This window comes from Dunckerocampus dactyliophorus, chromosome 13 (assembly GCF_027744805.1).
Source record: "Dunckerocampus dactyliophorus isolate RoL2022-P2 chromosome 13, RoL_Ddac_1.1, whole genome shotgun sequence".
Taxonomy (NCBI): domain Eukaryota; kingdom Metazoa; phylum Chordata; class Actinopteri; order Syngnathiformes; family Syngnathidae; genus Dunckerocampus; species Dunckerocampus dactyliophorus.
Genome location: NC_072831.1, coordinates 23,288,112 through 23,302,519, shown reverse-complemented (window position 1 = coordinate 23,302,519; position 14,408 = coordinate 23,288,112). Strand labels below are relative to the sequence as shown.

General features: G+C 41.3%; 1 protein-coding gene across 3 annotated transcripts; it reads left to right on the top strand.

Moving 5' to 3' along the window:
- Window positions 1–92: 92 nt before the first annotated feature.
- Window positions 93–4,884, top strand: mtfr1l (mitochondrial fission regulator 1-like). 3 transcript variants are annotated; one of them, XM_054795519.1, is made up of 8 exons: window positions 93–240; window positions 758–909; window positions 1,040–1,147; window positions 1,224–1,333; window positions 1,479–1,690; window positions 2,215–2,590; window positions 3,755–3,910; window positions 4,145–4,884. In XM_054795519.1, exons 2-7 carry the CDS (start codon window positions 895–897, stop codon window positions 3,870–3,872), a joined length of 939 nt encoding a protein of 312 aa, XP_054651494.1. In that variant the 5' UTR covers window positions 93–240; window positions 758–894; the 3' UTR covers window positions 3,873–3,910; window positions 4,145–4,884. The 3 variants fall into 3 exon arrangements, with proteins under 3 accessions (XP_054651494.1, XP_054651492.1, XP_054651493.1); XM_054795517.1 differs by having other exon boundaries at window positions 143–240; window positions 4,010–4,884; XM_054795518.1 differs by having other exon boundaries at window positions 150–240; window positions 761–909; window positions 4,010–4,884.
- Window positions 4,885–14,408: the final 9,524 nt, after the last annotated feature.

Sequence of the window (14,408 nt, the reverse complement as noted above, 5' to 3'; positions counted from 1 at the left end):
ATCATAATGAAAATGTGGCCCGACAATTTAGCGGAATAGTCCTGCATTAAAGTGTTGAATGTGTGTTGGAATTTGGAATTTGGAAAAGGTCTTAATGTTGGTACATCTGCATTCTGCAACATTGAGTTCAAACTTTGGGGGCGCTGTGATACAAAACTCAACTCCAGACAGGTCACCGGTTTCCGGTTTCCGCTAAACAACGTCAACAGTGAAAGACGAAGAGGAGAAATACCTTCAATGGTATAAATCAGCGCGTCCATTGTTGTACTTCCTGTAAATTGTACTGTTTTATTTCTTTTAGTGTCTTTAAGTCTATAGGAAGCGCCCTGCGAATTGTGTTGAACAGTTTTGAGGGTCACACTCGGTGCTACCTAAGCTAACACCTGGCCTTGTGTGTTTATTTGATACTGTTAGCCGCCGGTGCTAATCATCACACCGCCGCTATTGATTGAGTGCAAGCATAATCTCGTACTTCATCTGGCCGGCCTTCGAAGTAACGTATTGACATAGTGTATTTAATTTCTGTTGGTGACGTCATGACTCGAAAAGGTTATCTTGACTTGTCTCATTGCACTGACTGGGAACTAATTTAATTGATTTTTGTTTTCGTTTTATCAAGCGTTAGAATTCAATAACCAAGTCGTTTATTCACATTAAACCATCGTTATTTTCGTTTGAGCCATTTCATCAAATTAATTGTTAAAGTTGATGGCTGAAGCGGTGATGTGACCAGTTTCTTTGTATTGTGTCTCCCCAGCAGATGCTCTGTGTAATCTCTAATTTACATCCCAAGAGTGACTTGTCAGATTAACGTGGCATCTGTTCAGTGAACTGCTCAGTCTTGAGCCACTACAGCACCATAGCAGTGGTGCTCCCCTGAACTGAGCCATCACCATGGAAACGGACACAGTAAGATGGCATTCTGTCCATTTTTTAAGACGCTATCAATTAACGCTGCAATTTTCTTACATGATTTTGCTGGCATGCACAGATTATACTACGTGGAGAGGTCTATGCATTTGTCTTTCATTTGTTACAGGATGTTATACCGATCTGGCAGAACAAGCCTCATGGGTCCACTCGGAGTGTTGTGAGAAGAATAGGCTCAACTCTTCCACTTAGACCTCCACAAAGAGCATGTTTTCAGGTATTATTCCCAAATAGTTCAAATATGAAATGGTTTCATACCATGTGATACATGAATTTAGTCTGTTATGTATCAGGAACTGCCAGGTCTACCGTCTCTTCGCCCTATGGATGGGCCCATGGTTCCCACCTTAGCAGATATCGCTTGGATTGTTGCGGATGAAGAGGAGACGTATGCCAGAGTGCGGTAAAGAAACCGTCCACCCTCAAATTGCAACACAATTTCTACATTGGGAATTGGGGTGATCGTACCAGTGAAAGTGAGCCTTTCTCACATAGGTAGGAGGACACAACTTTAAAAGAATTGTGTGTAATCACGCTTGTCCTTCCAGGAGTGATTCTCGCCCTCTTAAGCACGAATGGAGGCCCACGCCTCTACTGGTGCTCCACAGGAACTCATCCGTGCCCAACTTCCGCCGTGAGGGCAAGCGAGTGGAAGGGCTGAAGAAGCCTGGTGTGACGGCGCTCAACCGCACCACCGCCCTGCAGGATGAGCTGAGCAGGCTCCGAGCGCAGATCGCAAAGATTGTGGCCGGTGATACTGGTAAGTTCAATATACAGTAATGGTCAGGAATGTTGATAGCGAAAGTGTAACGTGCTGATTCTCTTAGAGCCCTTTAATGCTAAGTTGTGTCTTGGCATCAATTTGTGGGTCAGTGGCTAAAGCTAATCTACTCCTCAGTTGGGCTTTGGTTGTTTACATGCGTGTATAGACAGTATGGGGTGTCTGGTACAGATTTTGTTTGTAACATTTTATTAGATACGGCAGGAGTCATCTAATAAGATCCACTGCTGGAGAAGCTTGTATAAATAAAGTGTTGTAACAATATGTTTATGTATTATGGTTGTAGTTCGCATTGACGTACAACTGCTTTGCATCGTACCAAGAGGTACATGAGGGGGCTAAATATCACTAATACCTCTTATATGCAGTCCTGTTGGTAAATAAATACCTCTCAAAACTGATATCTTATCTACAGCTCTTGTATTGGATCTTCTTACAATGTGCAAGTGCACCTAATGTTGTGCAAACCAGCAGTGGGTTGTTGTATTCTTGGTTCTTTCCAGGCTCCAACCCTTTAACCCCTGACCTTCTTTCCCCCGACGACACCACCATGAGCTTCTCCATGGCGCCCTTCGAGACCGCCCCGTACCAACCAGCCGCCACGGCCGCCGCCTCTTTTGTCATCAGCGATGTCACCGAAGAAGAGGAGGAGGAAGAAGAAGACGAGGACAAGGACATGGTCTCCGTGGTGTCAGAGCTCGTCCCCGACCCAATGCCGCCGGTGTCGATGACGGCGTCGGCGACATTTGACCTGGACAGACCCAGCATGGACTACCGCGAGGCGGAAGAGGACACGGTGTCGCTGTCCAAGTCCACCAGCTTTGCAGATGTGATGGACATCCTGAAGGACATGAACCGCATGAAGATGAGCAAGGACAGGTACACGCTTTTTAGTGCATTTGCAGCTCTATTCCGATACCTTCAACGCTCGTTTACATTGGTGTAAGTCGGATCTTATACCTCAGGTATTCCGAAATTAACTCCTAAGTCGCTCACACTATACGCAGGACACATGAAGGACATACCAAATAAAGTAAAAGACACTAAATAAAAGTATTAAATGAAAGACTCATAAAAAAAAGAATTCCTTTTATCCGTGCGGTTGTCTTGCACACTGGATGGTGTTACATGGACTAAGAGACACACTTATTGTGTCAATACTGAGAGCACGACACTGCTTATGCTGTCATCACTGTCCATTTCATAGGAGCAGATCCTTTCACGTGTTCAACAATACCATCTATAAACTTAATGATTGTCGCTGCGTTTCAGCAGCTCGGACTTGGCATGCAGTCAAAGATGGTTTCTCCACTGAGCGTCTTACGATTTCTAATTTGACTTTCACTTTCACACGCTGCCACCAGACGAGTCTGCTTCACTTCCGCGGGAGTCACAATGAAGATTAAATTTCAATGGTTAACTAAAAAGAAATTAGCCTTCCTCTCAGTGTAGTCACACGACTACGTGTTACTCCGCCAGTCCACCAATGTATTCATCCGCCTACGTATTACTCCACCGCTCACGCGTTACGGGTTTTCCTTTTCTTTTTGCACAATATTAATAAAGAATGACTGAGCACGTAACCACACAACGGCGAAACTCGGAACACCGTAAACCGAGGCCCACCTGTACTCTGTCAAACTGTCGCCATTATAAAACATTAATACACTGTAGAAAATGTTTTAAATTAACATAACATCCTTTACTCAAGTTTAAAAATAAGTTAACCACTGTGTAATTAAACAACGACACCCTTTCATGACACCTGACATATGCGTTGCATTTAAGAAGTGGAAACTGAGCATCTTTTTACATTAACACTCAAAAACAGCTGACTTTGAGGTGTACACTTTATTTTTATTATGGACTTGGTCACTTCAGCCATTTTGCATTGAGCAGCCAAGACCAAGATGTGTGTGCCACTTTCACTGCCATTTCCTGTTCTGTAGCTATTGTTTTCTCCCCGTTTTTCCCCTGACATTTAGTAGGCTTCCAAATGGAGTTCACCATTCATCACTCTCAGCTTGTTTTCATGCATGTCAGGTACAACAGAGGCTGCACATCGCTGAGAGAGGAGGACTCCGCCTCTCTGATCTCAGAAGCTCTGAGGAAAAAGTTTGTCCTAAAGGAAGAAGACACCTTGTCCGTGAAGCGGAAGTAGCCTGCCTTCCCACGTTCATCCTCACCTTACTACCCCATGTAAGTCATTAGGCATGTTTTCATCCACGTGTTATACAAACTAACATTGTCCACATACTTAGTGGTTCTTTCTCCTTCTCTCTTTCTGGTTATTTTTAGGCCTTTCCCATGAACTATCATGGACCACAACCTTGCTCCTCAGACCTCAGTGCAGTAGTGGCCTGCCAGACTTAGAAACAGAAAACACATGTGAACTGTATCACATAATATATTTATCTTTTTTTTACATTTCAGTGTGTACAGAATGGACCGGTTCATCTGAGGACTGACTAAACGGCCCTTTAAGAAGCATTTTTACCCCTCCAGCTTTGAAAAGGAGCCTTTTTGCATTTTGTTGAAGGGTTTTTAATTGGGAAATTCAGTTCTGTACCATACTTGAAAATGACAACACTACGGGCATGCACTGCATCTCGTGTTAACACAAGCTATATTAAGATTTGAAGAGTGTGATATCTTCGGCCTGTGTGAGTTACATAGTATGCAACAGATTTAAGCTTGTGCCAGCCTATGACATGAAGAAAAGTCAGCTGTATGTGTGTTTTACATCATTTTGTACAGTAACCTGCAAGTTGCGACTTTGAATATTCCTAGTGACGCCTTACCGCACGTCTGTTGCCTGATTTTACTCCCCCTACTGTGCCATGGCTTTTCATTTTAATCAGTCCACCCCTCGTTGCCTAACATTTTAGGTTCCCATTCTCAATGTATCACATTTGCCATTGAGCAAAATTAGCATCTCTTGCTTTGAAAAACAATGGGTTACCTTTGTCCTTCTTAAAAGTCTCCTTTTTTCCAGTCATTCGCTTGCTTATTGTTGGAAAGACAAGATGAATTCCGTTATGTTGGAAAAAACCTTTCCACAGATTTTTGTCTTTACCTCGTAGGGTTGAACCCAGCACTGCATTGTATCACTTGTAAGGTTTTTTTTTTGTCATGTAAGGATTTGTAAATAAAGTTGGACAGATGTTTTGAAACAGCGTCAATTAACGGCGTATTTGCGCCCCATGCAGTGTGAGATGTTGCCACAAGGAGGCACTGTTACATAAATTCCCAGTTACACTTTAATAAATGACCTGTTCCCTTTCCAAATTAGAGATAATCTACTGCGCCTAACGCATATTTCAAAGATCATTGTTAATATACCTTTCCCTCTTTTGTTTCCCCAATTGATGCTGTCCCTAAGTGAGCCAAAGTCTATTTTCTGAGAGAGTCCTTGGCCTACTTCATCCACACCATTGTCTGTGGAGGCTTTCATTAATAAGACTTCCTGTCAAAATTAGGTTCAGGTTAAATATAGACTAGGACGGCACACTTTCCTCTGATGAGACTGGTTTAGTTAATGGACTGATGCACCACTTTTGTATTGTGTGTTAAATGACCTGACCTGATCACCCCTGCAGTTTCAATTGCTTTACCTGTTAGGATTACGCCCCTGTGTCGTTTCACATTACCTGCGAGGATTACCCACCTATTTCAATTGTTCTACCCATGGTTTTCACACTTGAGTCGCCTTATTGACCTGTGTTGATTTTCCTGCCTTTGTCTGCTTGTGTTGATGACCCTTGTGATGATTTTGACGTTGATGTCACTTACCACTATCTTTGCGGATTACCCCACCTGTTTCACTTTCCTCCGCGACTGTATGTTGACTGCGATGTCCCCCGCCCCCCACCTGTCATTTGCCACGACTTGTGTTGATTACCACGTCATTTTCAACTGAATCACCTACAGTAATTAATTTTCCCACCTGTTTCAGTTGCTCTGTATGTGTTGATTACCTCACTCGTGTCGATCGCCTTGCCTCGGTGTCATGATCACTCCCACATGTTCCAATTGCCTTACCTGTGCTTACGGTCCACCTGTTTCCCTTTCTCTACCAGTGGTTTTTACCGCACCTGTGTCGATTACCTTACCCACGCTGATTTTTCGCACTTGTTTTAATTGCTCTACCTATGTCACTTACCCAATCACCTGTGTCGATAGCTTTACCTTACAAGTGTCACTTGCCTTACTTTAGTTGCTCTACCTTTTTATTGCGTCACTGCCGCTGTGTTGATTATCCCACTCGTGGGTCACTTACCACTACCAGAGCTGATTACCTTCCTCGATTAGTTTTGCCCCACCTGTGTCCATTGCATGACTTTATTTACTCTTACGACGTTTCCTTGTGCGCTTCCAGGCACACTGTACAGTGATTATATGTATTTTTGATTTATTTGGCCCGTAGTATTTGCTGATGTGCTTCACTGTTGCTTTGTTTCACCCAATTCTGCACAACCGCAGCGCAAAAGCAAAGCTAAGCGAAGACAAATCATTCCAGCAGCTGTCGGACTGCAAATCCTTCCACAGTTAAAGGTCTTGAATGCAGCATTTACCCTCCTGGGTTGCGAAAAGAAATATCTTAGCTCTTGGGTCCTAACATTGCTTATACATTTCCAGCCCAAACAAGAAACGAAATGTTAGGAAATGAAACAGAAGGACAAGCTGCGAGATTAAGTGAAAATGTGAAATATCTTGGCACCAGGTAGTGACTCACATTTCCAGGCTGAGTAACCTTCCACTTTGGAAAAAAAAGGCAAAGGAAATACCAGAGCAGAGTGCTCCATTGATCCGACCAGGCAGCTCTCAAAGTCTGCATGAAGCTTGTGACAACATGACATGCTGTCATGCAGTCATAGGTAATACATGTCAGTGCAGTGTGTTAGTTTGATTGTCATCTCCCATTTTGTATCGTAGCAACAGCCATCTGATTTAAGTTGAGCGAATGACAAAGGGAGTGGGGGGGGCATGCCCTAATCACCCACTCCACACACCCAGATGTCGCCCACGCATCCGCCCGCGTCATCCAGACACAAAAGTAACACATGACTCACACACAATAAGATTGGCGACTGGATTGAATTGGCTTTCTATTTTTGCCTCGGTAGTGATTGTGGTTTATTAGTAGTGGGGCGGCCACCCCCCCGAAAGCACGGTTACTTTCTGATGCAAAGTAAATTACGTGCACAAGTGGGGCTGTTAATAGCACTTAAGTGGCGCTCGGTATTGTCGCGCTCTCTCGAGGTGAAAGTGTGTTCAGCAGCTGTGCCCCAGCCTTCCATGGGTGGCCTTTGTTAAAGACAGATGCATAATTAAATGTTGCACCGCCTCACATTGCGAATTCGCCAAGGTAGAGCGTTAGATTAGCGTAAAAGACCCGTCAAGTGTGACAAAATCCCATTTGTTAATCCTTATAAAACATAACAAATACATTTTTCATCTGCAAGGTACTACTAAGTGCTTCTCGAATAGTTCTATGTTATAACAGTTATATGTTTGTGCTTCACAGCTCTCCCATTTTGTTGAATTTTCCTGTTTTCGGTTTCGAGTTCACTCTGTAGAGTACAGATAAATAGATATCAGCCTCTCAACAGTATTTCAAATAGGGGTGGGGCGTGACAAAATAATTGAGAAGCACTGATTTAGAGCAACAGTAGTACTCCTACTTATTGTTCCTGGTTACGCCACGTCTGCCTGATCACTTGTGGGCACCGAAAAAAACGGGAAGTGAATGACTTGGAACTAAAACAATCACTTTTAAAATACGGCACATAAGGACACACATTTTTTATGACATTGTTTTTTAAAATTATTATTCAAATATGTTTTATTATTATTACTTGTATATTACTGTCGTCCCTTAATTGCCACAGCGCGGTTTGAATTAGGCGGATTCACTCTCACGATTTTTCAAACATATATTAATAAATTATGCTGTTTTGTGGTTGAATAAGACCTATTATTAGAAAAAAAAATGCATATTTAAGCACATTTTTCTGCCTAAACTCAGCATTTTCAAGCATTAAAAATGGCTAAATGAGCTAAAATACAAATACACAGCACATTCAAATTGTGAATGCAGTATTCTACACTGGTCACTAGGTGTCAGTAATTGTTCAGTGAGACAATCACCAGACTTGATCGCCGGAACAGGCTTTTGTTGCAGGTTGAAACGATCTCACAACAGGCACAATAATAATAACTTTATCATGATAATAAGACGGGCTACTGTTGCGGCCATAACCCACGACAAGCTAAAACTCAACTTTGAACCCTTAACGTCACTTCTTGTCCGCCACCAATTCTGCTCCCCTACTAGCATTGGAACCCATTTACTGCGACACACATGAGTTTTATTCATGTCTTAAATGGCTTAGGAATCCTACTTAGCGGAAAATCACTCATCATGGACGGGCCTGGAGCCAAAAAGGAGGGATTACGGTATTTTTATTTTTGCAATTATATCACTGCTCTGTATTAAATATAAAATAAACATCGCTGGGGGAAAAAGACGTTAATGGACGCAACACAGCCTGCCAATCTGTACATACAGTATATGAATAAATAAATAAATATTGGCTTAAAGTGATAAAATAAATAAAAGCTTTCCTCGGACAAAAAAATGATCATGAAGCTTAAAGTCCTTTTTTAAATTTATTTCATAGTTTTGTCTCTGTACTGTAAAGAGTTGTGTAAAACTATCACACTACTGTATATGTATTGCTTTCCATACTGTATATATTTGTGCCGTTATTAGGAAGTGCATTGATTATTTCCACAGTACACATACAGCATAGAAAGCAAAGCGGCCATACTGCCATTCAGTGGATTAGGAGCCCTGTTGGAAGCCATCTTTAATAAATCAGACTCATGCTATGAATAAAACATCAACATGTGCACTTAAGAGCAGTAAGTATGAATGTAATTTCAGTTGTTTTTAATTAGAACGTGTCGATAATTATCATTAGCTTTCTTTGCTGTATGTTATCCATCCAACTTTTTGGTTCCTCAACCTTCTGGAGCAGGAACCAAGTTGGACAAAAAAGCAGACTTAAATGAAGCTAATTGGACGCAAAAGCCGTCTGCTTACCGACCTGAGTGCTGCTCGCAGAGTGGCCGGCTACTCACCCGGCGGCTTTTTTTAGCCACCGTCGTCGCAGCCTCATTAGTGCCTACCGCCACACGCCGAGGGTCCGAGATGACCAGCTGGAGACCAGTTAAGGGTTGCAAGCGGGGTCAGCAGCATCACTCCATCAAATAGGAAACGCCATGAAAGATTGATGCACTCACTTTTGAGCGTCGGCGTGCTCCAGTCACTGCAGGAGGAAAGTGTTTGGCATTTCAATCAGTTTTTTACACCTTTGGAGTGTGACATTCGGATATGTGCTTAAGATTCATGAATTAGTTGAGAGAAGTCGGCTCACAAGAATGATCATCACTGTGCAGTGGTGTGATTATAAGTGAACCACCACAGCACATTTGAAATAAAACAACCAGCATGTGATTCTGCCAAATATGCAAACAAACATATTACAGTGGTGCCTCGTCACATCACGCTTCAAATTTCGCGGCTTCACTCGATCACGGTTTTTCAAAAATATATTAATTAATGAGTCATGCTGTAAACGGCATCATTTCTCAGATTCAGTGGTTATTAGCAGCTGTCAAACCTCAATGGTGACACTTTGCGTTAGATACTAAAACATTTAGGAGGTACAAATGCTGCTGCGTCAACGTCAGATAGTAGCGGATGTTGACTCTTCAAATTAAGAGCAGCCCATTTGTTGAGTTTCTGACATGACGCTATTTACTTATAGGACAAGCAGTGCACACAAGTGAAAGAATCCGATGTATGGCTAATCAGTGTATTTCCTTTCGAGTACCGGTACTCAAAGAGATGTTTCCAGCAACACTAGCTTGGACCGGATGTTAGCATTTTATTTCCAAAAGACGAGCCGAGCAACCGTCACCGATCATTGAAAACTTTTTCCTGTAGTTATAATATCACTTTCTACCTCAACTGTTGTGCAGGAAGGGATGCGAAAATGCTGAGGATGGAAATTAAATGACTCATTTCCAACCAATTTTTGTTATGTGGAGGCAAGCTGTTACCGGAAGTGTGCATGGTACCGTAGCTTCACATAATTTAGAACTTTAAACGCAAACGTAACAAAAGCAAAGGTTTCAATAGCATTGCGTTATCTTGCAAAAGTCATTGCGTTATCTCGAAAAAAATATGCTTATTTATGCAAAGTTTAAGCATTTTTTTTTGCCTAAATTAAGCATTTTCAAGCATAAAAACAGCTAAATGAGCTAAAATACAAATATAAGGCATTCAGAAAACGCGTTCAAAAATGTGATGATATGTAGTCAGCAATGTTATATTGATGAGACAATAGCCTAAGATAAAAAAGGAACAACAAGGAACTCTCCTAATGCTAACGTGTGAGTGGACGCTATGTCTTATTTTGTCTTATTATGTCTGCTGTATTGGGTAATGTGAGTGTAAAGGTGACTATGGGGTGTTATGTCATGTCTAGAGGGCTCTCACGTTTAAAAAAAAAACGTACTAAGAAGGTTGTAAACAGGTTTTCAATGTTCTAACTACGAAAATATTCCATTTAGAAATAAGGAATCCTACTTTGCAGAAATGTACGCATCACGGTCGGGTTTGGAATCAATTGACTGCGATAAAGTGCGATTACTGAAACTTCAAATTAAAACCATACCACAGTCAAACTTGGGTTTTTGTGTGCCCTACTTTTTGGACAGTTTGGTTTTCGTACAGCCAAACATTGCACATAGCAAACGAGTCCATTTGCCAAACTCGAGTGCCCAAACAAAGCATCTGACGCATCTCGTTTGTTTCGTGTTGAGTGGGCATCACCCAGCGTGTTCATCCAAAACTTTGTGTCATCTATTAGGGTGTTTTAAAATTGTTTCTATTGAGTGCGACTGCTAAACGACCCACCGTGAGGCCAAAGAAAGTTATGAGTTCCAGCACTTGGTGAGAAAACACCATTGAGTTCAAGAAAGAACTCGTAGCACAGCACAAAAGTGGCGTAGGTGTGGCACAGGAAGTCCGCATTAACGATTTCCTTCTTTATCACCAACAAGAGTCTGTCAAGTGATGTTAAATTTATTATAAATGTACGTGTATTTCGCATTGTCTTCTATATGTAAAACTACAATTATTCTCTATAAAATGTATTTTCTTTGTTCATCTATGGGTGTCTGGAACTGATTGATTAGATTTAAATTAACACTTTTGGAAAAAATTGCTTCTGTTTTTGTCAGACTTTTAGGAACGGATTACTAATGAAAACCGAGGTTTGACTGACAAAATTTGGACATTTTCATTTTCATACTCACTTTTGTTGCCAGCGGTTTAGACATTAATGGCTGCATTTTGAGTTATTTTGAGGGGGCAGTCGATTCAAGCTGTACACTGACTACTTTACTATGTGGAGTCAAAGTGACATTTCTGCAGTATTGTCCCATGAAAAGATATAATATTTGCAGAAATGTGGGCCTGCTAGAGCAATTTTTCTCTTGAGTACTACGGGTGGTACACACAGGAACAGATTTTCTTTCAATTAAAAAAAAAAAATTATATTAGAAATATATATTTAAAAAATATGTATAAACTATTTGTACAAATACAAAGGTATCAACCAAAAAAATTGCTGTAATTTTATTTAAATTGCATTTTCCTTTTATATTATGCTATTTTATTACTACATGATGTAAATGGTATAAACTCTCGTCATACGCCGCATTAGAGAGTACAAAAAATCAAAAAAAGCTAAATCGTCAGTACAAAAACTTTGAGAACCACTGTGAGAACATTGTTTTTAAAAACAAAACCCAAGAGGAGCCATCATAATCTATCATGACACATTGTATAATATTTTTGCCTTAATGTAGTCTGATCCCTTTTTTTTTCCCCATCACAACGCACATTTGCTGGATCTGGTGATGCACGTGCTCCTGTGCCCTTCATGTAATATCATCACTGTGAACTCGAAAAAAAACATTACGTAGCATTCTGTGCAAAGGTTAAAGGTGCAGAAGGAAACCTCATGGGTCCTGGCGTTTAATTCAGCAACCATAATATGTTGAACACACACACACACACACACACATGCAAAAGAACCTCTCATTACTTTGTCACATGCCCTGCAGAGACTATTCCTAGGACAACATATAATAAGATCGCCTAATTAGCCTTGGTTCTTAGGGAATCTATTTGCCCATTGCTGTAACACATGCTCTGTGTGGGTGTGTGTGTGTGTGTGTGTGTGTGTGTGTGTGTGTAGTCCACAGTAACCTGCAATTCTTCTACAGCAGCGCAACAGACTTCAACCCTTCACTAGTGTAAAATTATACTATGTTTGAGGTCCCGTTTTAGCGTCATACACTATGATGTACTGTATGTGGACAAGTCAAATCTTTCGACTGTAGAGGTTACACTGTACCATACGTCATCTCATTAAACTCCCCAAATGCTTTTTGTTTAGCTTTAACACATAAATTCTAGCAGTAAGGACTACAGATGGAAATGAGCTGAATGCGGAATCTGGTGCATCCATGGATTCTATGTTAATAATGTAGTAGTAATAAAGTGGTAGTAAAGTGCACACTGTCCTTTTATAGAACTTGCTCTGCAAACTGTCAGGCGTCTTCCAAGGGTGAGTAGTTTTACTTTATGTTACTTGTATTGTACAAGTGGTTTGTTTCACTCTATGATGCGTATAAAAACGGAGCTTTTGGAAAACTCCGGCTTCAGCGTATGTGTGTGGACGGCGAAGATGGAGCTTTTGGCTTGTCGCGCCGACAGATGACTTAACAATTACTTGTGGTCATTTCCACGCCGGATAAGTATACAGTCGTCCCTCGCAATATTGGAGTTTGATTATCGCTTCCTCACTATGTGGCGTTTTTTCAGAAATTAGTGAATGAATGATCGCTGTTTTGTGGCAGACTATGGTCTATTGTGAGTCAAAACATATTGAAATGCAAGTGATATGTGGTATTCTGGCCATGAGGCAGCAGTAAATGTGTGTTTTTGAAAATGTCCGCGCTCATGTGGACGTGGTTTAAAACCGCACAAACGTGGGTGAGTAGTTTCACTTGATTTTAGTTGGTTTACTTCTCTTTATACATTTGAATGGCAGTGAGGAATGTTCAAAGTTACAACACTGGATGTGTGTACAGTCATCCCTCGTTTGTCGTTTATTAATTGATTCCTGACCGTGAAAAGGATTCAATGTTAATAAATGGAACATTTACGTAGATAGAGCATAGAAAACCTTCTTATGACTTTCTAAATACAATCTTTACCATTATTAGAGCCCTGTAGACATGAAATAACACCCCTACAGTCACCGTGACACTCCTTTTACCCTTTTTTTCTAACACATTGCTCACCTGTAATGCGCTGTCTACGGGATCACTGCAAGGACACAAGGGATGGCCTTGGCTTTAATCATCAGCAAGCTAGCAAGCTAACTAGGTAGCCTCCGCTTTATTCACTGTATTCTAAACTTAAGAAAAGGGTTAAAGCGGAGTGAGGAAGAAGGACAAAGACGGCAAAAACTTAGCACTTCCACACGGAATGGGAGGAGAACTTCTTTTCACTCTACCACGTCGGACATGCTATGGAGACGGTGAGACGGTAATCTAACGCCATGTCTCGAAAATGGAACATTACTGACGCCTAGTGGCCAGAATACTACATATACCGTACCTTTGTCTTCCAATAGTTTTGACTAATAATACACCATAGTCAACCACAAAACAGTGATCATTTATTAATTAGTAAACTGTTGAAAAACAACGATGGAGCGATAATCAAGCTGCGATATTGTGAGGGACGACTGTCCTGTAGAATTAATTAAGGTTTTAAGATGCCGACGGTTTGACCCTGGAACAGATGGACTGACCTTGCATGATGATAATATTTACCACCATCAAGAATGCATTTTCTTCAACTTGAAAATGATACTTTCTCATTCAATTCATTCCCATGTTCCGAAACGAACACTCCAGTTTTGTCTTCCAAGGATCCGCTAACAATCCATCCCACCGATTTTTTTTTTTTTTACACACTGATTTCAACATCTGGAGGAGTCCAAAGATAGCAGGCTGTGACGTCACTGTGAACAAAACAATGTGTAAGGCGGTTGGATATATAAAAAAAAGAGGATCCTTAGTCACACACTTCCCAAAATACACAGCGTCATCTACGCATCTGCGGACGGGGAAAAATGTGTGAATTCCGGGTGTCAATCTAAAATTCATTGTGTTGTTTTGTTAAAGTCTATTTGGCGCGGTCGCCTGTTCATGTTTCCTCATCATATTGTCCCGGGGACAATATGACCACGTGACCCTCCACCCCCACGCCCCATGGGAACAATTAGCAAGGCTGGAATATTCTTTCTTTTTTGTTTTTCCACTCATTGCCGTATTTGCTACAGACCGCTGTGCTCATATCTCTCCAGTCTAAGGAATTAGTCATTGTAAGGGGGGGGGGGGGGGGGGGGGGGGGGGGGGGGCACAGCATGTGTGATGAAACCTTCCATTTGGAACAAATAACCCCTTGTTGCTCCTGCCCTCTCATCCGTATTTTTTTTTTAAATATCCCCCCCTTTTTCCACTGTAGCCAAAGAAGAAAAAA

Bases quoted from the DNA above. Each gene is read 5' to 3' on its own strand.
- mtfr1l (XM_054795519.1), top strand. The intron at 1,148-1,223 runs GTATTATTCCCA...GTTATGTATCAG, and splicing joins CACAAAGAGCATGTTTTCAG to GAACTGCCAGGTCTACCGTC. The intron at 1,691-2,214 runs GTAAGTTCAATA...GGTTCTTTCCAG, and splicing joins GATTGTGGCCGGTGATACTG to GCTCCAACCCTTTAACCCCT.